At 36.1% G+C, this 22,909-nt stretch overlaps 3 protein-coding genes across 11 annotated transcripts; all 3 read right to left on the bottom strand.

Annotated features, from left to right (window-relative positions):
• Nucleotides 1-281: 281 nt before the first annotated feature.
• Nucleotides 282-4,756, bottom strand: LOC121771128 (rab GTPase-activating protein 22-like). 2 transcript variants are annotated; one of them, XM_042167914.1, is made up of 5 exons: nt 4,396-4,756; nt 3,339-3,474; nt 3,170-3,219; nt 2,409-2,462; nt 282-1,697 (listed from the first exon to the last, which is right to left on the bottom strand). In XM_042167914.1, exons 1-5 carry the CDS (start codon nt 4,677-4,679, stop codon nt 473-475), a joined length of 1,749 nt encoding a protein of 582 aa, XP_042023848.1. In that variant the 5' UTR covers nt 4,680-4,756; the 3' UTR covers nt 282-472. The 2 variants fall into 2 exon arrangements, with proteins under 2 accessions (XP_042023848.1, XP_042023850.1); XM_042167916.1 differs by having other exon boundaries at nt 3,339-3,471.
• A 1,498-nt stretch (nt 4,757-6,254) lies between these two features.
• Nucleotides 6,255-13,058, bottom strand: LOC121771129 (kinetochore-associated protein KNL-2 homolog). Of its 8 annotated transcripts, none has more exons than XR_006043939.1 (11): nt 12,830-13,056; nt 12,652-12,737; nt 11,534-11,756; nt 11,104-11,236; nt 9,897-10,528; nt 9,562-9,792; nt 8,911-8,986; nt 8,647-8,705; nt 7,648-7,702; nt 7,400-7,506; nt 6,255-6,371 (listed from the first exon to the last, which is right to left on the bottom strand). XR_006043939.1 is itself a non-coding variant. In XM_042167919.1 (11 exons), the coding sequence occupies exons 1-10, from the start codon at nt 12,917-12,919 to the stop codon at nt 7,661-7,663; spliced, it is 1,458 nt and encodes a 485-aa protein (XP_042023853.1). In that variant the 5' UTR covers nt 12,920-13,058; the 3' UTR covers nt 7,159-7,506; nt 7,648-7,660. The 8 variants fall into 8 exon arrangements, 7 of the variants coding, with proteins under 7 accessions (XP_042023853.1, XP_042023854.1, XP_042023857.1 ...); XM_042167919.1 differs by lacking the exon at nt 6,255-6,371 and having other exon boundaries at nt 7,159-7,506; nt 9,897-10,187; nt 10,302-10,528; nt 12,830-13,058; XM_042167920.1 differs by lacking the exon at nt 6,255-6,371 and adding an exon at nt 11,874-11,960 and having other exon boundaries at nt 7,159-7,506; nt 11,534-11,764; nt 12,830-12,883.
• Nucleotides 13,059-21,401: 8,343 nt separating this feature from the next.
• LOC121770204 lies at nt 21,402-22,091 on the bottom strand. The gene has a single exon (XM_042166979.1). It carries the CDS (start codon nt 22,089-22,091, stop codon nt 21,402-21,404), a length of 690 nt encoding a protein of 229 aa, XP_042022913.1.
• Between the last annotated feature and the right edge of the window lie 818 nt (nt 22,092-22,909).

Raw genomic sequence — 22,909 nt, 5'->3', positions numbered from 1 at the left:
GGTTCATCCGAAAATAAAAATCTCAGTTCATAATTACTATAAATGGTAAAGAGATACACATTCTACTAACTCATTACATTCACATATCATTTTATACTAATATATATAAGTGGAACCCCTGTTCCACCAACTTTCTTCCGCCTACTTTTTTTTAACATTTCTTAAAATCCGCGCTGGAAAGAAATGAGACTCCTATTCATAGACTTCTACGGAAGGAGTATGAGGTTAATAGCTTACTTTCATTTTGATGTTCTGGAAATCAACTACTCCGTATATGTATATGTCTGCGTAAACTCAAAGCACAACCTCGACTCAAATGATTTCCTTGTAAGAGCATGTTGCCACTTCACTAGGGAGTCCACAGCGCGGGCAATAATACAGAGTGAAATTCATAAATAAGGCAAAAGATACAAGTTGTGCTTTTTTGTGTGTGGATGAAAGAAAGAAAAGTAAAAAAGAAAAAGCTATGGGGCTAAATCTTGTCATGGAGGGTGACTACCAAATCATGTGCGTCGTCCAAGAGTTTCCAAACATCAAGATGACCAGCCATGCTGTTGCACTCCTTCATGATTTCATCCATGCTGCTATAATTGTCTATGATCAACCTCCGCTTTTGAAGCACACAAGCAGCTATTGCATACAGTAGCAGATCCTCCGTTGGTGGAGCCTTTAGCCTCATTTGTCGCCATGCAGATTTGATCATTCCTGCTCGAATTGCTGCTTGATCTGCCCACATCACTTCCCACAGGCAAAGCGTCTGCTCAAACGTTAGCTCCCTTCTAAACAACACTACCACCATTCTATAAACAAAAAAACAGTCTTCCGCTTGAAGATTCTCCAAGTGCCTGTACAGATGTGAATCCTTGCATTTTATGATTTTTGAAACAATGTTCAGCTGTCTCCTGATTCCAATTTCATCAAGACGGAAGTTATGCCTAGCTCTCCGCATGAAACCCACAAAGCACCAAAATGCCACATAGTCTTCCTCTATCACGGATACGATTGGAGACAGCAAATCACTCATACCCTGACAATAACCGATCTCAGAATCGTACAAAGCATAAGCTTCTAGGATAGCGACAAGGCGACCTGCGTGATAAACTCTAGATGGCTCAAGATGATCATAGTCCTTCAATCCAACACTCTCTGCTAGTTGCCAGGCCTTGTCTTTTGATACTGAAGCTTGACAAGGAGAATAAATTACCCATTCAGCATTAGCCCGTATAGCATCAAGGCGTATGATCCGCTGCCATGTTGCAAAATCTCCAACTTTATAAGAGACTGGCCTCGTGATTAGATTGCCAAGAGCTGAATACACAGGCTCATAAAGATTATCATCTTCAATTTCCATTGATGTGATAAGAGGTTTGGTGTCCTCCAGATCATCAGAGGAATCAGAATCCAATGGGTCCGTTTCAGCTTCAGAGATGTTTTCATTAGTAATTTCACCATTGTCTTCTTCCTGCTCCACTAACTCCCTGTGTCCACGCACCTCAACAGACGAACTAGTAACCTCTGTCAATTGAGAAGGTCTGGTACTTGTAGCTTCATCCAGACTTGAAGAATCAAAAACTTGACTGGTATCTTCCCCATCTTCTTCTTCGCTATTGTTTCCAGATGTATCCTTTAATTTAAAACTCTGTTCACCACGTTTGGAAATTTGACGACACTGTTTCCGTAGCTCTGCATATTCTTTCCTGTGGTAATACAATGAATATAAATAAGTTGCAAGAGAAAAAAAAAGATGAATCATAATGGAAGGTTTTGAGCAAACATGCATTTGTTGGAATTTGGAAATCAAAGAAAATAAACCAGACCCATTTTGCATCAACACCCTTGGCATGTGTCTGGCACGGTGACAGAAAAAGACATGAAAATATTATCACCTAATATTAAGATTGAAAAACAGCTTTGCCATTTATGCAGATGTTCAAATTTCAAACCAACGATTCCTACATAAACCAGATTTTAAGGATGCATCTAGTGATTATGAAAAACAAAAGAAGAAAGGCCATTCACTCACTGTTTTAATCAACCTTGCATGTCAAGTACTTAGAAAAATTGATCCTAGCTTGACCTAACCTCATTTGAATCTACCTACTGATCTCAGTGAAAGAGCTGCATAAAGACATAACATAAACAAAGAATAGCTTCCCAGAAAACAATACAAGAATATTGGTTCCTTTACATTTAGCTTTTTAAGGGGTGGGTTGCAGGGGTATTCTCCTTTCCAGCTCCAACCAAAATAGGACCATGTGAGAGTAAAACATACTCCCTCCATCCCATAGGAGGCTTGTATACAACTTATAAGTGGAAAAAAGGAATTTTTTACACACAAAAAAAACACAACTTTCTTAATATACATGCCCAAATCAAATAGATCACTCATAATGTGACAGAGAGGGTACCTCTTTTGAGCTTTAGTGGCATCTCTCTCACTCTTTGAGCTTCTCACATCATACCTGTGATGACAAACAGCCCAATTAATAAAAATTAGCATGCAAAATCACGGTGAGAGACAGAAAAGGGGAAAAATGCACTACCATAAGATGCAGCAAGAATATACTCTTCTTTTGGGAATGCATAATTGTTTCATAATGAATAACGGCACATAATCTTCGCATCCCAAGAGCAATTATCAATAAAATTACAATTTAGTCTTAAAACAAGCATGCTCACCACCCTCTTCATTAACGTCAAGCATAGAACCTAGAATTTTTTTCTCTTTTTTGGTGGGAGGGGGAGGGGTTCTTTTTAGGTTACAATCTAGAGTCATATAGTAACTGAAGTTTTTAGCTAGTGACCAATGAAGGCTCTATCTTTTCATTACAAAGGAAGTGTAAACACCAAGTAGACTCATAAAGAAACCATTAAAAGCTTTAAGAACGTGAATTGTCAGACTGAATATGAAAACAATGCCATGGCAAAAGAATATCCACAATCTTTTATCAGAAAACTGTGAAGTGCATATCATTATGTCATTGAACAGTTCTTGTCATAAGCTATATATAATATAAATAATTACAGCCAGCATGTTGAGAGCGAGATCATAAGCTTATAAAGATTGCTTGTGCAAGGGATGATGGATCTAAATCAATTGGAACTTCTCAAATTGAATGATAATCAAAGTTGCAATAAAACGGTGAAAACAACAACTGAGGAAGCTTACATTCCAAGAAGGAAGGGCCAAACCTCCATCCGTATGCTAGGCTCAACACCCTGCAACAAATTAGATAATTAATTGAAGTTAGTAAATAATAATAATATACTACAGAATAAGATCCTGAGAAAATTGCATTGAGGTTGTAACACAATTTTTTCCTAAACTAGGAGCATACCCCAGTACGGATTTTCTTCAAAAATTTGACTCCTCCATCTGAAAGTCTCCCATCAGCATCAAACAAACCCTTCCATTGTTTGGCCAAGAGAGCATGTTTCCTTCTCCTTCTAGACCAAGGAGATGTAAGGCTTCTGCTGTAAAGAATTGATCAAAAAATATAACATTCCATCGCAAGAAAAAGAAACAGTAAGTAGAATGCAGATGAATAAAAGGTGAATGGGAACTACATAATCTTCACATCAACTATGCACAATCCTGACTATTCCCTAGAAGGTAGCTCGAATGACATCTTGAGTCAGTGTAAGAAATTAGACCTGTACGAACCGAAGGGTATAGCAAAAGCTACATTTTTTATCCTCTACTGAATTCAAAATGCTAATTAATTTGTCTCTTAACTCTAGGAATTTGATTATCACCTTCCAGATATTAGTAAGAAAGTCCCAATTCTAACAACTTTCTGATCGCCACAGGTACCTTTTGGTCACCAGAAATCTTCTAATTCACCATATCAATAGTCAGTACAGACAAATAGGCTTTGATTATACTACACTACTAGTATTAGACAAGAGCCTCCGGGATTGAGAAATGAGGAAGGAAACGCTAGGAGAGGGAACTAAAAAGATACGGAAAAAAAAGAAATTTTTAGACAATGGATGAAAAAAAACAAAGGATCAAGACCCCGAAAGTCTGAAGAAGAAGAAGAAGAAGAAGAAGAAAGGAGTAGAGTGAAAAAAAAACTAACCGATTAGAAGAAACCAGTGAGGAAGACGAGGATGATGATGAAGAAGCAACGACTAACAAAACCGATCTCAAATGACTCCACGAAGAAGATGACGAAGACGGCGTCTTATTATTCGACCCCAGAAAGATGTGGCTCCGCCTCAGCGCCTTCATCAATGGTTGTTTTTGTACCAACATTTATGATAAACCTAATTATCTGATTACTTGATCTAATTCAAACCTATAACAAAAAAAAATCTCCCAAATCCGTCTGCTAGGGTTACAGCTAAGGATGATGAAAAGTAATGATTGATTTGATTTGTGTTCGTCTTTACCTACGGGAGGAGTAGACGAGGGTAGCGGCGAGCGCGAGACCGGCCATGGCCGTGACAGCGATGGCTATTCCGACATTGAAAGAGGAGGGAATGAGGACGTTTCCCCCTCCGCCGGAGCCGCTGTTGGCCTCCGCGAAAAAATAGATCCTGCTCTGATCATAACCGCCGAGAAAGATCTCGGGCATGAACAAGAGGGCAGCTGCCGCCGACGTCAGCGTTGTAAGCACCTGAGAAATTAGTATTATCCCCTGGCGCCTTCTCACTCCCGAGGTCCTCAACACCATCACCAAACTCAGAAACGCACCCTTTTTTCCATCATCACTGCCTCTTGCTTTTTGAGGGCATCTCCCATGGAATTATAACTTAGATATAATATTCCTATTAAATGAGAGATAGTTATCCTGCCATTAATATTTAATACTACTCATTTTTTTCAACTCTACCATTTTCCTCCCATTTTTATCATAAATGCATTTTCCAAAACTTTTTAAATGTATTTTTCAATTTATTCTATTCATGATTATGTCCGGACGTAGAGTTGTGTAAATGATATTTCAGTGATTTTTTCATGTATTTATCAGTATATAAAAAAAATTAAATGTAACATAATCTTAAATATAAAGATGTTCATGAAGAGTAAGTAAGTACAATGATAAATAAATTTCATGGAGTATGAAAAAAAGAAGGTTATTAACGAACACTCTAAAATTAAATAAATTTGGCAAACTCGATTAAATTTTATATTCCTTCCATCCTATTTGAAGTGATCTAATTATTTTTATTGAGATATCCCATTAATAACATGTTACATAAAATTGAAATGTTATTTTTTTTCTATTCTATGAGTATTTCTCTAATTTTATTTTCTATATACTTAACTCATAAAAATTATGCAGAAAATATCGTGTTGAAAATGAAATATTTCGCATTAAACATGATGAGGATGGGAGTATTACATTGATATTGATTTAGAAAAGAGAATTTTCTCTATTTCTCTAATTTTATTTATTTTACTACTTAATTAACAAAATATGCATAAAATCTTGTGTTGGAATCGCATTTGCATTGATTTAGATAAATAGAAACTGTGCCTGTGATTTGTGTCTAAATCATGCCAGCATTGCCATGAGGATGTTCGAGTTTCGATTAGTAGGCAAAATAGTTGAATGGACGGACCATAATATTTAATCGGTTAAGAATGAATTTTGTTTGTCACTCTCTCTAAATGTGTGCATTCAATTAAAAAAAGAGGGGTTTAATTAGTTATCCCCCATCTTATGCCTACGTTATTTAAATTTCAATGTCATTGTATATTTTGTCGATTATCGTTATTAATTCATGTGTAGGGAGAATCTTAATTAATACTAGTATCTCATGGATGAATTACGCCTTTTAGGACAATTTTTAAAAGATAACTTAATCTAATACTACTATAAAATATCCTATTGATGTGAGGCATCATATTTCCCAAAGCAATACTAGCTCGATTCTCATATAATCCACTTTTATAAAGTTGTGCATCACTTTGGTAAAGCGGGATAAAAAGTTTTCATATGATTTTTAATGTTTAGCGGCATTACAAGATCTTGTCTCCTCTTACTGTCGAATCGTGTCGATGCTGTCGGATCTGCATACCAAATGTTTATTGCCCTTTCCCTAAAAGCTAGGTTTAGTGTTTGGAGTTATAATTACAAAGTGTGCTTCACTACGATGATGAGATCTGCACAAAACTTTTACAATATTCAAGTTGATATGTCCCATATATACTCCATTTTATGTCGCTGAATTTCAATTAACTTCGGTTATTAAAGTACTTTAAGGTTACTCATCAAATTTACCGAGATAATCACGTCTCTTTAAAAAGGTTGAGCGTAATGAAAACACACTTCTCTTTGTACTCAACGTTCAAAATAATTACATTTGCAGTAAAAATTAAATGTACAAACACAATTTTTCGCCCCTCATGGATATGAACCCTGGTTACATTCAACAAGCAAGGGAGATTCATCATTTGTAGATCTTAAAATAGTTCTCAATTATTGCAATACGAAAATTTTTAATTAGGATAGGGTAAACATAGTTAACTCTAAAATAAAGTAACATATGGAGTTGCTATAAGCCAAGTCAATATTGAAATTAAAAAATATAAAGTCGAAATCATAGCGCAGTCCCGAGATTGCTAGATTGACTGGAGACCTATCTATATTGGATGATTTCAATATTAAAAAATTATAAAGTTCAATCATAGAATAGTCCCTATATTGCTGCAATGAAATGGAGACCTCTGACTCAAACGTGCATATGTAAGAATACTTCCAAATTCAATAGTTGGAATGATAAATATACCATGCTCAAATTCATTTTTAAATACATTTTCTTATCACCAAAAGATAAAATAAAAGGGGTAAATACAAAAGTTAAGGTGTAGAGAAGATGGGGAGACAAGGTATCAAAATTGATGCAAAGGTGCACATGCATGCTTCTGGCTTTGGTCATACGCCATATTAAATGGAGTCGCATGAATCTAGATGCTATATCATATTATTATGCACTAGCTTCATATGGAGTATTTAATTATATGTTCAAAGCCATAAAAATTTTTAAATGAATATTTCAAAATTTCTCAACTAGCTTGAATGCACATGACTAGGTATTATTGATTTTGTTTAATTACTATTTTTCGTTATCAATTGATAAAATTTTATCATCGTTTACCAAATTTTAAAAATTGACACCTTAACGTTAGTTCTGATTTATAGATTCTTTCGACTTAAACTCTATTTGCTTCATTAGCTCTTGAGAAGAAAAGTCGAAGTCAAGTAGCCAAAACGACATCGTTTTGACACAATATCTAAATTAATACACATCGGCACCAAACCATACCTACTAGTATCTCTGTCCAAAATACTCCTATGGCCACAATGCATTTCATTAGGGTACAGCTCTAGTTTTAAACTAAATTGCATTTACAGCTGATGCATAATTACTGATTACATATACATACCTTAATACAGCTTATCAACATGATGACCAGAGCAACTGCAGTTGAAAGGATCAACACAATCAGCCCTGAAGTTCCGTTGAGAATGGACTGCTTCCTACATTATGTTCCTGTGAGGAAAATATCTATATTTCAACATTTATCCATTTATTACAAGATACTAACTTCCATGAATTCGCAGAATATTGCCACAAAAAATGCTTAGAAAACAGGTCCACGTTCTCATATATGATGATTTTATAGCAACATACCATTTCTAAGCTGTTAGGGCTGCACGCCTTCCTCAAATCCAGTGATTGTTCGATCCTGATGTATGTTTTAATTTTTGACATTAGTCCAACAGTCGGGGTTTCTAATGTGAACAGAAGGCATTGCATGGTGATGTAAACAAGAGTAAAAGATCCGTACAATGCACAAAGTTGTACACACATACACTACACCCCAAAAAAATAGAGATAGCTAGCTACTGAAATGATGTATAAGTGGTTTATGCCAATACTATAACCTTTTTCCAGTTCAGAGGTTAACTAACAGCGGCGTGACAGTCATTTATCATCTTCAGTAAGTAGGAACATTAATCAGCTTTCACAATTAGGTTTGTATATTCACAATTGGACCATTATTGGTGTGCTCTGTTTGGTTGTAAATTTATCACCCCTTAAATTCCTCCTTTCATTTCCATCCTATTATATAAAAAGAATTTACCATTTCTTATTGATCATTTTCACTCCAGTGAGGGATAATATTATCACCCCAATACCTCATGATAATATTATCCCTTGTTGAAGTGAAAATGATGAAGGGGTCAAATTCTTATCGATAGAAAAAAGGAAAAGAGGAATTTGAAGGGAGATAAGTTTCTTACTTCTCATTTTCGAAGGATAAATTTACAACCAACGATAACACACTATAATTTGGAAACAGATTAGTATACTATGTTAATGTGAAGCAAGTAAAGAAGTCAAATACTTCTTCTATAGAGGATGCAAATTTTTCTCTTACATCAAATATTAGTATATTACCAAATTGATCAAATAACATACTATAAGCAAGTAGACCCTCTATTACTGGATTGCTCAGTGTTCTCAAAACTCTACAAATCTTTGATGTATGACCAAGTAAGCTCACGAATTTAATAAATACTCTATACCAAGTCATCGCAGAGATTCATAAATCAGGACAAGTAGCAAGTATATCACAAAAGGTAAGACAAACCATATCATAAGTATATCACAAAAGTTAAAACAAACCGTGTCATAAATAGCCCTCTGATTGCGCCAAAATTCCAAGGTAGGCATCAGCAATCTCCCTGTAAGATTTCCAACATCATTAGAAGATCAAACTTCCCTCTAGATGATTGAATAGGTTTAGAGTGCTTGAAGAAGCATTAAACAGTAATACCAATTAATTCATAAATGTGAAGCTAAGATATGAAGAAAACCGGAATAATTATTCCTACTGATAGAGTGATAGTATAGGTCTATTACGACTCAAGATATGGAAGATATACTCACCTGATCGAGATCTGCGGAAACTACATGACTGGGGTGATGCATTCCAACCCTTTTCCTTTTCCGTTTTTGGAGTTTCCTGATCAAAAAGTAGATGAAAAATAAATGGTTTACTTTTGTGTAACAGAAACCAAGTACTACAGATCAGGCTACACTAAAACAGAAGAGTTATGTTGAGTAGTCAAGATTGAGATCTACTAAATTTAACAAACATGTATGTGATAAAAAAGGGAGAGAGAGATAAAGGTCATCATATAGCTAGTATCCAGTCTCTAATGATATCTGATACAAATGCATAGACAATAAAATTTTATGCTCTAGAAGCCAAAATGGACATGCCCCAAGTACCAAGCGCTGATCAGGAAGAAATTTCCCGCCCAAGCAGAAAATCTGCCGACTCAACAAAGATTAACTTTTCTGATGATCGTAAATGCAAAAAGGGAAGAATGATTGGAGATATATGTGAAAGAAACCACACACAAACTAGAGTGTATTACATCATGTTTTAGTTCTTCCCCTCCCCCAATCCCTGGGACCATATATACCTAATGTGTTTGTTGCGCCTGGAGTGATGAGATGGATTAATGAAAATAATATATCCTCACTCAATGTAAACACCACCACTTAGGGAATAAGTTTAACATAGACGCCAACCTTACTAACAGGCATGGATTTTTGTCTGGTCGCCTTGCCCAAAGCCTTAGCCTTCTCCGACAGACTACTTTTCCCATTAGTTAAAGTACCCCTATGATTGTCTGCGGAAGCTGGAGTATGATGTGAGTCATGTGACTTGGATGAAACAGCAGGTGTAGAAGGTAACTCTGTAGCATTAGTTTTGGCCATACGGGTGCTGCTTCTAGTTTTAATTTCTCTGATACCCTTGTCCTAATCACAAGTATCAGGAATTGGTCAGATCCATGTATTTAGAAACAGTGCATCTGCCAAACCAAATATTATTATATATATGCAGTTTTGTAGAGACCACTAACCTCAGAATTACAGTTGTTGCTACTCACTGGTTCTTTGTCAACAACTAGTTCTGATTCTAGTTCCCCGAAGCCGACTGATGAAATAGAGTTAAACCTGATTTTCTCACAATCTGATATTCCAGTTGATCTTTGATTTTTCATCTCTTTCACTCTGAACTTTCTTTTTGAAGGTGTCACGACTCTTACTTCATTAAGGCTCGGAATTTTCTCTGATGAGCTCATATCCCAGTCAGAGTTGGTATTTGCTTTTTTGCCATCCATCTTCCTTGAGTTATCAGCTCCCCGTTTTATCTTCTTATTACGTAAGTGACATGCAAGCAGTGTTCCTCCTTTATCACTGAGTTGAGAATAATCGGCAGATACCTTGATGATTCCATCGCAACTTAAATCTGAAGATGATTTTACCTTGTTCTCAAGACAATTCGCAGGTAGATAAGGAGCAGTATGGCCTTCAACACAGGTGTCTCCACAATATGATTCGTCCTGAAGACCACTAACAATATGTTTACGAAGGAATTGAACACCCAAAGATTTATCTTGCTTGCCTTTCCACCTACCCTTGGCTTCAATTCTTCTTTGTGACCCCAAGTCCTTTTCATGACAGTCTAATTGTGGGTGTGCACCTCCTATTGCTTAACAATTAGTAGCAGAAAACAGTAAGGATAAAGATTAAACGGGAACAAGTACAATTTTGCCATTGAACAATGGTCTATGCATCTAGATTTTTTCCAATTGAAACACACAAACTAATTTTCACAAAATTTTTTTACCACTAAAGCTGCAGCAGGTAAAACTTTTAGCTAGAATACACTTTTCGGCTCACTCTCATGAAACATACATGGTGGTTTTTGAGCCTGTTTTTTTTCCAAACAAAAGGATTAATATCTCAGGTAGGAAATGAATTAGAACTGAACATATATTCTTCTACCGACACCAAAAACTGTTTAACTTATGTTATTTGGACTATTTCGTCAACTAGTGTAGATGCAAAAGAGAAAACATGCCCTCAAATTTTTATGCATGCCAGTCACGGTGGATTTCCAGCAGAAACAGTGTGGCCATGTGGCATCTTGCCAAAACTTGCTAAATTGGGTAGGCAAGTTGCAGTCGAGAAGTTTGGGTGCAAAAGTTCACTTTTTCCAATGATCAAATAAAAAATTTCTCTGCAATTTGCACAGCACTCAAAAAAATAAGCTGGTAGACATACATCCAAGTCCCTGCGAGAGTTGCTCAGAGAATTTGTCTGTCACAATGCCCTTGGAGGGAGGCTCTTTACACAAAAACTTTTCATCATACTCCTTCCAGTAAAGTGGAAACCCAAAAACAAAATGGTTGAAAACCTGTAAAGTATTGAATGATGAAAGATTAATAACTTATATTTACAAACCCAAAATGCTTATCTAATTAAAATAAAGACAACCAAAATATGAATGTTTTTAGAGGTTTAAGCATATTCTAGCATGAAAATATGGGAAATTAAACTGAATCATTAACTTCTATCTTGAGCTTTCAGCATTTTACATGTGCATGTGATGATACAGCAGCTATAAGTTTTAAGTGCAAAATAATGTTCCTGAATTCACATTAGTAACACAAAGTTCATCCTTGTGTTGAATAACAATAAAATAAGTGGATACCAGATTTATAACAATCATTGTGTTATGTGATACGGCAATGATGCCTCTCAAAAGACATGAAAAGCAATGGGAATTTACATCAGATGGAAACCCATGTTCCAATGTGCGATCTTTGTTTATGAAGCCCTTAAGCATAACACAAATCCCATCAGCGGTTTCAATAGTGAAGTCATCATAACTTTTGAGGATCGGTGCTGATGTAAACTCTCGCCTGGCTTGTTTCCTATGGCACTAAATCAGATGGAATTCTTAAGAGAAGAAATCATGTAAATCATCAACTTATTAGAATTCCACCTAACAAAGCAAAGTTGCATAGCATGTCAAATGTCCACAATAATACCATTATTAGATCACGAGGGTGCCATAGAATGACATATCAGGAAAGAAGATAAGATAAAGCTCCCACAGTCCCACTGAACCATGAATTCTGCAAAACAAGTATGTTGAGAGCTTGTTTGCTACACACTTATTAAGAGGTGATAGATGTGTAAAACGATAAAATCCTTTGCCCATTAAAACACACAACCCGTCAAGTATTTCCCACAAGCAAAGCTCGTTTCACGGTGAAATCTAAAGAACAATAAAACCCATTTCATGAAACTGGGCAATTTAGAGCTAGCCTTTTCCCACATTAGATAAAAATAAAACTCATTTACATACTTGAAGGTCATAAGCAATTAGGTACTATGAGCTGATGGATTAGCAATCAGTCAGCATTTGCAGTTTATAGTCACTTTTCATGGACTCAAACCTTCATGCTATAGAAGCTCTCACACATAATCTTGGCAAATATATTTCATAGAAAAGCAACCTGAGCAAACAACCTCGAATAGAAAGCCGAGCAAGCTGCATTATTAATACTGTTATTTTGAGGCAACTAAGTTTCTTTATAAAATATACAAAGGGGAACCAAAAACAGCTGCTAGAAATGTTTAGGGAGAACGCTGGGCGAAGGGGAACCAGAATTTAAGTAAAAACAATTGATTGTAACCCTTCAGAAATAATCACATGAGCAAAATATGTTCTTGAGTTATCCCCACAACAAACCAACTATTTCAAGAGCATTTGAAAAGCCTATGTTGTTGAAGATATGAAGAACGCAAAAAGAAGCAACATACCCCTGGTCGGTAAGCCCTCCAACGGCGAGTCGCCTTCCTTGGACCTCATTTTCGGAGTTAACCAACCACCAATCCGCCAAACACACCTTCAATCGGATATAGAGAGAGTATAAACAACATACTACAACAAGAAAACAAGTGTAAAATTAAAATTGAGAAACTCAGCAAAAATGCTCACTGTCCGGCGAAAGTAGGATTTTTTAAAATTGGACGGGTTCGCACGATGAGCTGGAGTTGAAGTAGATGGCGATTTCATACCATAATTCATTACTATCAACCAAAGCTATTGAGCTCATACCAGCGCAACTGAAATAAAACGACTGAAAACTATAGCTACAGGATATTTTAGATTCAAATCGACAGCACTTGGGTTTGGCCCAACACTCCCTAACTCGAACCCTTGGGCCTATGGTGTGCTACCCATTTGAAGAGTGGATCCTCTTGTGTCTTAAAAATAGCAAAATTTAGATAAATCGTCTTCCTAAATGGAACATTTTCTTTTTTTAATTTTGTAAAAGTTTGTTATGCATTTATCAGCGTGACGTGATGCATCTTTTGGTCTCTTTAAAGTATAAAATCACGTTACATGAATTTGAATAAGGAAAAATTATGTTTAAATTTGAATAAGTAAAACGTAATCCTGCCTTCTTGATACTTTCTTTTTTTATTGTTGAAAAAAACTTCTTTTTATTGCAAATTTCGTTTTCTATTTACTATTTTGAGAGAGACAATAATTGCATAAAGAATGATTGGGTGCAACGTGAAGCATATGCATATGTAGATGATCAGATGTCACAGATGTTGATGCTGTGATGATATATCTATGTCATTATTTGGTCAACAATGCTATATTATGGAAATAAAATGAAGCACGTGTTTTATACTATTAAATTTTAAACCACCAAATATGAATATATTTTTTTTATTTTAAAAAAATTGACCAAATTAAACATTCTTTTTTTAACATTCTACTTTAATGGAAAACCATCTCACCATCAATTGAGGTTTAATAAAATGTACTGTAGTTTGTGAATTATTTTTAAAGTGAACTCTAAAATTAGCCCCTAAAATGAACGTTCGCACGTTTTAGGTCCCTAAACTTGAAAAATATCACCGCATAAATCTGAAAAATGGTTAATCACATTTTAGGTCCTTCTAAACTTATTTTTTCTCAATTTGTTCCTAATTCCTTGAGAGCTTATTTAATCTAAATTCATTGATATTTTAAGAATTCAAATCTCCCATTACCTATATTTTTAAATCTTTAGTTTATATATAAATATATAATATATTTTTAGAAATTATTATTATAAATATTTACATGTTTTTAGATGTATATAAAACAAATTTAATACTAATAATAAATTATTATTTTTATTATACCTATAATTTTTCTAATAATTTTTATTATTATTATAACTATAGTTTTTCTGATTACTTTTTAAAGTTGTGAACATATCAAATTTTAACCAAGCTTCATAATTTCTTTAATAATTTTCCCATTCAAATTGAAAGCTTCTATCAAAGTTTGACACATATATAATTATATAAAAATTTATCCAAATTAAATTTAGTTAATGTTAATTTGGAATTCAATGTGTGTTGATAATATTTTCCTATCTGGATTAATCTAATTAAAATCCACTAGTTTATCCAAATTAAATTTGAATAATGTTTTTGGATCAATAATAGTGATCACTATAAGCTTGAATAATCACGATGACATAATCATAGGTAAATATAAAACTTAATTACCATTAATGAGGATTAAGTTTAAATTCATGTCAATGGCAAAATGGACAATCGCAATTTGAAACATTCTAAATTTATTCATTCTATAATTATTAGTCAAATTGAAATGAGTTAACATCTTCATTTTCAGATAAGAACTCATCACACTTCCATGAATATATGCTATAGTGGTAGAAATAGGCATTTTCGTTGCCCATCTCACCCATTCTGATACTACGAATCTATGATACTACTACAACTAAATTCTAAATAGCTAACATTTGGATATTTTATTAAAGAAGGTGAAGTTGGCAATGCTATTGCAGGAAATGGATAGAGATGGATGGACATCCCCTTTCTTGTTTGCTTATCCTTTTGGATTAGTGGGCCCCGAATTGTAAGCATAGTGTAGCACATTTGATTCTATGTGTGATTTGTCTATCTCATCCAAAAATTATACTCCCAGTACTTTTATTTTATTTTATTTTATTTTATTTTATTTTATTTTATTTTATTTTATTTTATTTTATTTTATTTTATTTTATTTTATTTGGGTAATCATTCGCTCTCCCTTCCAAGCTACATGGAGCTCCACTCTCTCAAGTCTCGTCTATTTTCATATCTTCCATTCTTGCCGACTTCGAAATTTTCAACCACTATCAAACAAACGAATTTGGGTATTTTAGTTTTTAAATTGGGGTGAGATAGCAGTATTCACGTAGATACCACGTGCTTTAGGACTGGCTTATGAAATAATTTAGGAGTATATATATCATTTGGAATTGAATCTAAAGTGTCATTAGGCCATCCACAACGATGTTCCTATACCGTTCTTTAAACCACTATTTGAGGGCCCCACTGTACTTTTTTACTCCATTCCTTAACTAAGGAACGGAACCTGCAACCCTTCGTTCCTTAACCGTTCCTTAAATTACTATTCATTCAATTTCATTTTTTTTATTTCCAACCCAATTCAATTTAAATAAACACACTTTATTAAAAAACAAACACACTTTATTAAAAAACACACAACATTAAAAAAAATTACAACTTAAACTTAAAAAAATAAAAAGCACACAATTAAAATCCTAAAAAAATAAAAGTACACAATTTTAATAATTTCATCCGCCAAAATTTGCCCAAATGTGCTCAATTAGATCCTGTTGGAGTTGGGTGTGGGCACTAGAGTCGCGTGTCCTTGCACGAATAGATAACCGTTCTTGTATAGACGGATGCGCTCCACTTCGAGGCGGACTACTTGCGGTTGAGCTTCCGGGGGATTCGTCGTCGAACCAATTTCCCGCCTCGGGTCCTTCGTCTTGGACAATCATGTTGTGCAAGATTATGCACGTATACATGATATCGCAGAAGTAGTCGCGTACTAACCTTGCAGCGGCGATGGATGTACGTACGAGAGCGTCGTTGGGGCGGCGCGGCTTCTTCGGCCTCCCGTCGTCGATCTTCTTCAAGTGATTGTTGCAATATTTGACGCATTTGTTTAAAAGGATCCATTAGTTTGATTAAATTTGGGAGAAGGAAACGCTAGTTGATTTGAGATGAAATTGGGGTGGAAATAGAGAGGAATATGTCACACCCCAACCCTTCTGACGTATGCATTTACTATGAATAAATCTTTATCATAAAAGCAATCAATACACGTGTCTAATTCATAGAACACACATATTATAAAATTTTAAAATTCAATATTTATCAAGTACATATTTCAAAACATTCTACACAGAAGTGGAACCCTCTCACCACTCTATATACTATACATTTATCTACATGCAAAATGATGAGGAGGAGAAGGTTGCCAATATGCGTCAGCCGCCGAACCTGATAACACGTGGAGTTCCAATGACCCACGTTAGTCAAAACTTTACTGCTATCTTATTCCTGAAAAATTTAGTGGTTTATATGAGCCACAACTCAGTATGTATAAATTTCCACCTTTAATCTCACATGATACAACAACAAGCATATTCTTTTGTCAATACATACAATCAGAAACAATATATAACATAATCTAAAAACAAACCATCTCCTATTCATATGCATATGACACTCTATTCAGTTTATTATTCTGTAACAGTCAAGCCTGGTATATACCCGGGATTTCCAATATGATTGACCCATAGGTCCCAATATGATTTGACTCGAAGGTCCCACTGTAATTTGACCCGAAGGTCCCCAATATGTTTGACCCGAAGGTCCCAATATGATTGACCCGAAGGTCCCAATATGATTGACCCGAAGGTCCCACTGTGATTTCAGATCCAGGGCAAAACTGTCACAGATCCTCTTTAATCCAATGGTTCACATAATCGGTATCATAAACATATCCTTTGCACCCATAACATATCCATATCATATTCCATCAAATTATCCAATATATCTAAACAAACACGTCCAATTCAGCAATCAAATATTCATATCATATTCGACCATCAAAATCAAATAATTCATGATCATATCAATTTCACACCATATAATACAATAATTATCTCCAATTCAACATATAACAATCAACCACATAACACATGTAAAATTAAAAGTGTAATTTATACACACCTTATCACGATAGGTAAACTTATTGAGCTCCTGATTCCAACCCTTGATTTATGACTCTCGATCCGAAACTTTTCTCATTACTTTTGTTTTTCCTCTAATCTTTCTCAAACCCTTTCCTCTTTTTTTTTTCTTCCAAAACTGATAAACTATATAGTATATATATTTGTACATAAATATGTATGTCGGCTACTTTGCCGACTCAACCAAACAAATGGAAAGTAATTAAACCAAGTGGCATGTCCTACATCTCTAATTGTGAAGTGAAGATAAGTACAAAAAAAATATATCATGCAATAGTACTATATAATCCCATTCACACATGCACACGTTACAACACATACATACATTCAACATACACACCCACATATATATTATATATTTAATATATATACCAACATAATTTATAATTATATAAAATATTCATTTATCTATTAAATAAAATTCTCGTGAATCGAAACTCTCTATTTATTCGACTATACTGATTGATCGTAACACTAAATATATCATCTATGACACACACTTAATATCTATGTAGTAAAAATGATAATTTAATATGAAATGACAATATAATATGATAATATGCAAAATAATGCATGTTTCGGGTTAGGGATGTCACAACTCTTCCCATCTTTAAGAATTTTGTCCGCAAAATTCATTTCTTTCTAATTTGTTGTGCGTAATAAAATTGCTAACCCGTAAACAGATGTGGATAGTTCTTTCTCATTTTTTCCTCTGTTTCCCAAGTAGCCTCTTCGACCCCGTGATTCCGCCAACTAACTTTAACCATCGGGATTTCTTTTCTTCGCAATTGTTTAACCTGTCGGTCTACAATATTAATTGGTTCCTCTATGTAACTCAGATTCTCAGAAATCTGTATATCAGGATCTTTCAGAACATGGGAAGGATCAGATCGATAACGTCGAAGCATACTGACGTGGAAAACATTATGAATCTGCTCTAACTCTGGAGGTAATGCTAACCTGTAGGCTAACGGTCCAACTCTTTCGACAATATCATATGGCCCAATATAACGAGGACTCAGCTTACCTTTATGTCCAAATCGCATTACTCCTTTCCAAGGTGAGACTCGCAAGAAAACTTTATCTCCAACCTCATATTCCATCTCTTTCCGATGCTGATCATAATAACTCTTCTGTCTGTCTTGTGTCGCCTTCAATCTGCTTTTAATGATATCAATCTTAGAATCAGTTTCCTGAATAATTTCTGGTCCTTCTAGAATCTCCAAGCCTTCTTTGTCCCAATATACCGGACTCCTGCATTTTCTGCCATACAATGCTTCATACGGTGCCATTCCAATACTGCTGTGATATTGGTTGTTGTAAGCAAACTCCATCAGCGGAATATACTTATCCCATGAACCCTGAAAATCAATAACACAAGCACGAAGCATTTGTTCTAACGTCTGAATAGTTCTTTCTGACTGACCATCTGTCTGGGGATGAAAAGCAGTACTAAAATGTAGCCAGGTTCCCATGGCTGTCTGAAAACTTTCCCAAAATCGGGATGTGAATCGCGGATCTCTGTCTGATACAATGGATATCGGAATACCATGCAAGCGTACTACTTCCCTCACGTACATTTCAGCCAACTGGTCTAACGAACAACCCCATCGGATAGGCAAGAAATGTGCTGATTTAGTTAATCTGTCTACAATAATCCAACTAGCATCATTCCCTTTCTGTGTCCTCGGTAAACCCGTTACAAAATCCATCGTGATACGCTCCCATTTCCAAACTGGAATAGATAAAGGTTTCAATAAACCGACAGGTGCTTGATGTTCTGCTTTTACCTGTTGACACGTCAAACACTTTGAAACAAATTCTGCCACTTCTTTCTTCATCTTTGGCCACCAATAATGTTGCCTCATAGTGTGATACATTTTTGTTGTTCCTGGATGCATTGCATAAGGAGCATTATGTGCTTCATATAGAATCTCTCTCCGCAGATTATCAACATCTGGTACACACAATCTAGTGCCAAACATCAATGTATCATTTTGTAGAATGAACGGTGTTTCTTTACCTTTTCGTACCTCATTAATCAACTCTACAAACTTTTCATCTTTCATTTGAGCATCTTGAATTCGTTGTCTCAACACTGGTCGGATTTCAAGAGTCGCTATTAACCCTTCACTCGTATCTAGATGTAATCTTACATTCAAACTTCGAAGAGCAATCAACTCTGATAATGGGGTCATCTGCATGTGTGCTACCATACTACTTGACTTCCGACTTAACGCGTCTGCAACGACGTTTGCCTTTCCCGGATGGTATTCAATGGTACAATCATAATCTTTAAGCAACTCCATCCACCGTCTTTGTCTCATATTCAACTCTTTCTAACTCATTGAATATTTTAAACTCTTGTGATCGGTCAAGATTCGAAAAGTTTCTCCATATAAATGATGAGGCCAAATCTTTAAAGCAAAAACAACAGCTGCCAATTCCAGATCATGAACAGGATATGAAACTTCATGTACTCTTAGCTGTCGTGACGCATAAGCAACAACCTTTCCATTTTGCATCAAAACACAACCAAGTCCCTGCCTAGAAGCATCACTGTACACAACGAATCCTCATATACCTGTCGGAATAGTCAATATGGGTGTTGTAGTCAATCGATGCTTCAACTCATCAAAACTCTTCTGACATTCTTCACTCCATATGAAAGGGGCATTCTTCCGTAACAATTTTGTCATTGATCCCGCAATAATCGAGAACCCTTCCACAAAACGTCTATAGTATCCAGCCATACCCAGGAAGCTTCGAACCTCTGTGACTGTAGTTGGCACTTTCCAGTTGACAATTGCTTCAATTTTCTGTGGATCCACTTCTATTCCTCGACCTGACACCACGTGTCCCAAAAATACCACATGATCTAACCAAAATTCACATTTACTCAACTTTGCATAAAGCTGTTTATCTCGTAGAACTTGTAATACTGACTGTAAGTGATTAACATGATCCTCTGTACTTCGCGAGTAGACCAATATGTCATCGATAAAAACAATCACAAACTGATCCATAAATGGTTGAAATACTTTATTCATCAGTGCCATAAAAGCTGCAGGTGCATTCGTCAATCCAAAAGGCATAACCAAAAACTCATAATGGCCGTATCGAGTTCGAAAGGCTGTTTTCGGAATATCATCTTTAGCAATCTTCAACTGATGGTACCCTGATCGGAGATCTATTTTTGAAAACACTTGTGCACCCTGAAGTTGATCAAACAAATCTTCTATTCTCGGCAATGGATATTTATTCTTCACCGTCGCTTGATTCAGTTTTCGATAGTCTATACAAAGTCGCAATGTACCGTCTTTCTTTTTCACAAACAACACTGGCGCTCCCCAAGGTGAAACACTGGGCCGTATAAATCCCTTATCCAACAACTCTTGTAACTGTTTCTTCAACTCTTGTAACTCCATCGGCGATATTCGATAAGGAGGAATTGAAATAGGTGCAGTACCTGGTAACAACTCAATAGTGAACTCTGTTTCTCGATCAGGTGGCAGTCCAGGTAAATCTTCAGGAAAGACGTCAGGAAATTCTTTAACAACGGAAATTTCCTTAACTTGATCATTAACCGTAGCACAATCTACAACATGGGCAAGATATGCTTCACATCCACTTTGAATCAGTTGAAAAGCCGTTGTAGCGGATATTAGACAGGAGGGAACAATCTGTCGATTACCGTAGAATATCACTCGATCTCGTCCTGGTGACTCTATTACCACTTCTTTAGCATAACAGTCTATCTTAGCCCGGTGACGTGACAACCAATCCATACCCAAGATAACATCAAACTCATGTATGAACAAGGGAATCAAATCTGCCAATAGTTCTACTGAATTGATTCTCACCGCACAATCTCGATATAACGTATATACTGAAATAACTTCACCCAAGGGTGTGTGTACACCTAGTCTGTGATCTAGAGGTTCAGGTTCTTTATGCATATGTGATGTGATGACAGGTGATATAAATGAATGAGTAGATCCTGGATCTATCAAGGTATATATCATAGTATCAACTAAATAAAGTGTACCAGTAATGACCTCTGGTGCTCTAGATGCCTCATCCTGTGTCATAGCAAAGACACGAGCATGTCCCTGGGGTGTAGATCCATGTGCCTCTGACTGTCCTCGCCCTCGTCCCATAGGTGCACTCATAGCTTGTCCTCTTCCGCGACCTCGATTAATGCTTGCACTCGATGCTGTGGGTCGCACATTCTGTACTGTTGGTTCCGTCATTGCTCCTCCACTTGATATCATGTTAGACCGCAGTGGGCATTCCCTATAATAGTGTCCTTGTTGTCCGCAGTGAAAACAACCTCCTGTAATTGTTCGACATTCCTCTATATGTGGTCGTCCACAGTGCACGCATAAAGGTCGTGCACGTGCTGTCATACCAGATCCTCGTCCCCACTCATAACTGAAAGGTGGTGCACGTCCGCCTCTTTGACCCAATGGAATCATTATAAGTACGAAGGTCTGAAGGTGTGATTTTGCTTCTTATCTCATATATCAATCCTTCTTCAAAACGTCTACACTTATCTTGTTCTGTAGGTAGCAATGCCGATGCATAACGAGAAAGCTGAGTAAACTTCACTTCATAATCTGCAACTGACATAGATCCTTGTTTAAGGGACAAAAACTCTCTTTGCTTCTCATCGCGATACACTGGTGGCATATACTTATCACTGAACTCTCTCAAGAAGTCATCCCAACTGAGTACTGGAGGATGTATTATAGCTCGTGGGACAGTCTCCCACCAATAGTAAGCATCGCCCTGAAGAAGAGACACTGCGTAATCAAAACGTTCTTCTGCAATACAACCCATCTGATTAAACACCCGCTCTGTCCTCTTCAACCATATCTCAGCCTCGGCAGGATCAGTAGTCCCAACAAAGTCAACGGCTCCCATCTTTCGTAGTTCTTTAAAATTTCTACCCATTGGTCTCATTTCTAGCCCCTGTACTTCTTGTTCAACCTGCCTATGTATTGGTTGGCTACCCCCAGATGATGCAACAGGTGTATGAGATGCTTCTGCAGTAAATGAATTATGCGGGGCGGCTGACCCTTCTCTCCTCGATGACATATGTTCAGGAATGTCCATGTTCCTGATAATTCAAATGCAAATGCAACTTATAACCACTACGTATCATATGCAATGCATGGATGCAATGTCCCAGCGGGATCCTAATCCCTGCTCTGATACCACCTAAACTGACACACCCCAACCCTTCTGACATATGCACTTACTATGAATAAATCTTTATCATAAAAGCAATCAATACACGTGTCTAATTCATAGAACACACATATTATAAAATTTTAAAATTCAATATTTATCAAGTACATATTTCAAAACATTCTACACAGAAGTGAAACCCTCTCACCACTCTATATACTATACATTTATCTACATGCAAAATGATGAGGAGGAGAAGGTTGTCAATATGCGTCAGCCGCCAAACCTGATAACACGTGGAGTTCCAATGACCCACGTTAGTCAAAACTTTACTGCTATCTTATTCCTGAAAAATTTAGTGGTTTATATGAGCCACAACTCAGTATGTATAAATTTCCACCTTTAATCTCACATGATACAACAACAAGCATATTCTTTTGTCAATACATATAATCAGAAACAATATATAACATAATCTAAAAACAAACCGTCTCCTATTCATATGCATATGCCACTCTATTCAGTTTATTATTCTGTAACAGTCAAGCCTGGTATATACCCGGGATTTCCAATATGATTGACCCATAGGTCCCAATATGATTTGACTCGAAGGTCCCACTGTAATTTGACCCGAAGGTCCCCAATATGTTTGACCCGAAGGTCCCAATATGATTGACCCGAAGGTCCCAATATGATTGACCCGAAGGTCCCACTGTGATTTCAGATCCAGGGCAAAACTGTCA

The sequence above is a fragment of the Salvia splendens genome, chromosome 16 (assembly GCF_004379255.2).
Source record: "Salvia splendens isolate huo1 chromosome 16, SspV2, whole genome shotgun sequence".
Lineage (NCBI taxonomy): Eukaryota > Viridiplantae > Streptophyta > Magnoliopsida > Lamiales > Lamiaceae > Salvia > Salvia splendens.
This window is presented reverse-complemented; position numbering and strand designations above follow the sequence as displayed.

Bases quoted from the DNA above. Each gene is read 5' to 3' on its own strand.
- LOC121771128 (XM_042167914.1), bottom strand. From the start codon at position 4,679: ATGGTGTTGAGGACCTCGGGAGTGAGAAGGCGCCAGGGGATAATACTA. The intron at 3,220-3,338 runs GTATGCTCCTAG...AATTTGTTGCAG, and splicing joins TGAAGAAAATCCGTACTGGG to GGTGTTGAGCCTAGCATACG. The intron at 1,698-2,408 runs GTACCCTCTCTG...GTATTACCACAG, and splicing joins GCCACTAAAGCTCAAAAGAG to GAAAGAATATGCAGAGCTAC.
- LOC121771129 (XM_042167917.1), bottom strand. From the start codon at position 12,919: ATGAATTATGGTATGAAATCGCCATCTACTTCAACTCCAGCTCATCGT. The intron at 11,757-12,651 runs GTATGTTGCTTC...TTAGTGCCATAG, and splicing joins GGAGGGCTTACCGACCAGGG to GAAACAAGCCAGGCGAGAGT. The intron at 7,703-8,646 runs GTTTGTTTTAAC...AACATACATCAG, and splicing joins AGAGGGCTATTTATGACACG to GATCGAACAATCACTGGATT.
- LOC121770204 (XM_042166979.1), bottom strand. From the start codon at position 22,091: ATGGACATTCCTGAACATATGTCATCGAGGAGAGAAGGGTCAGCCGCC.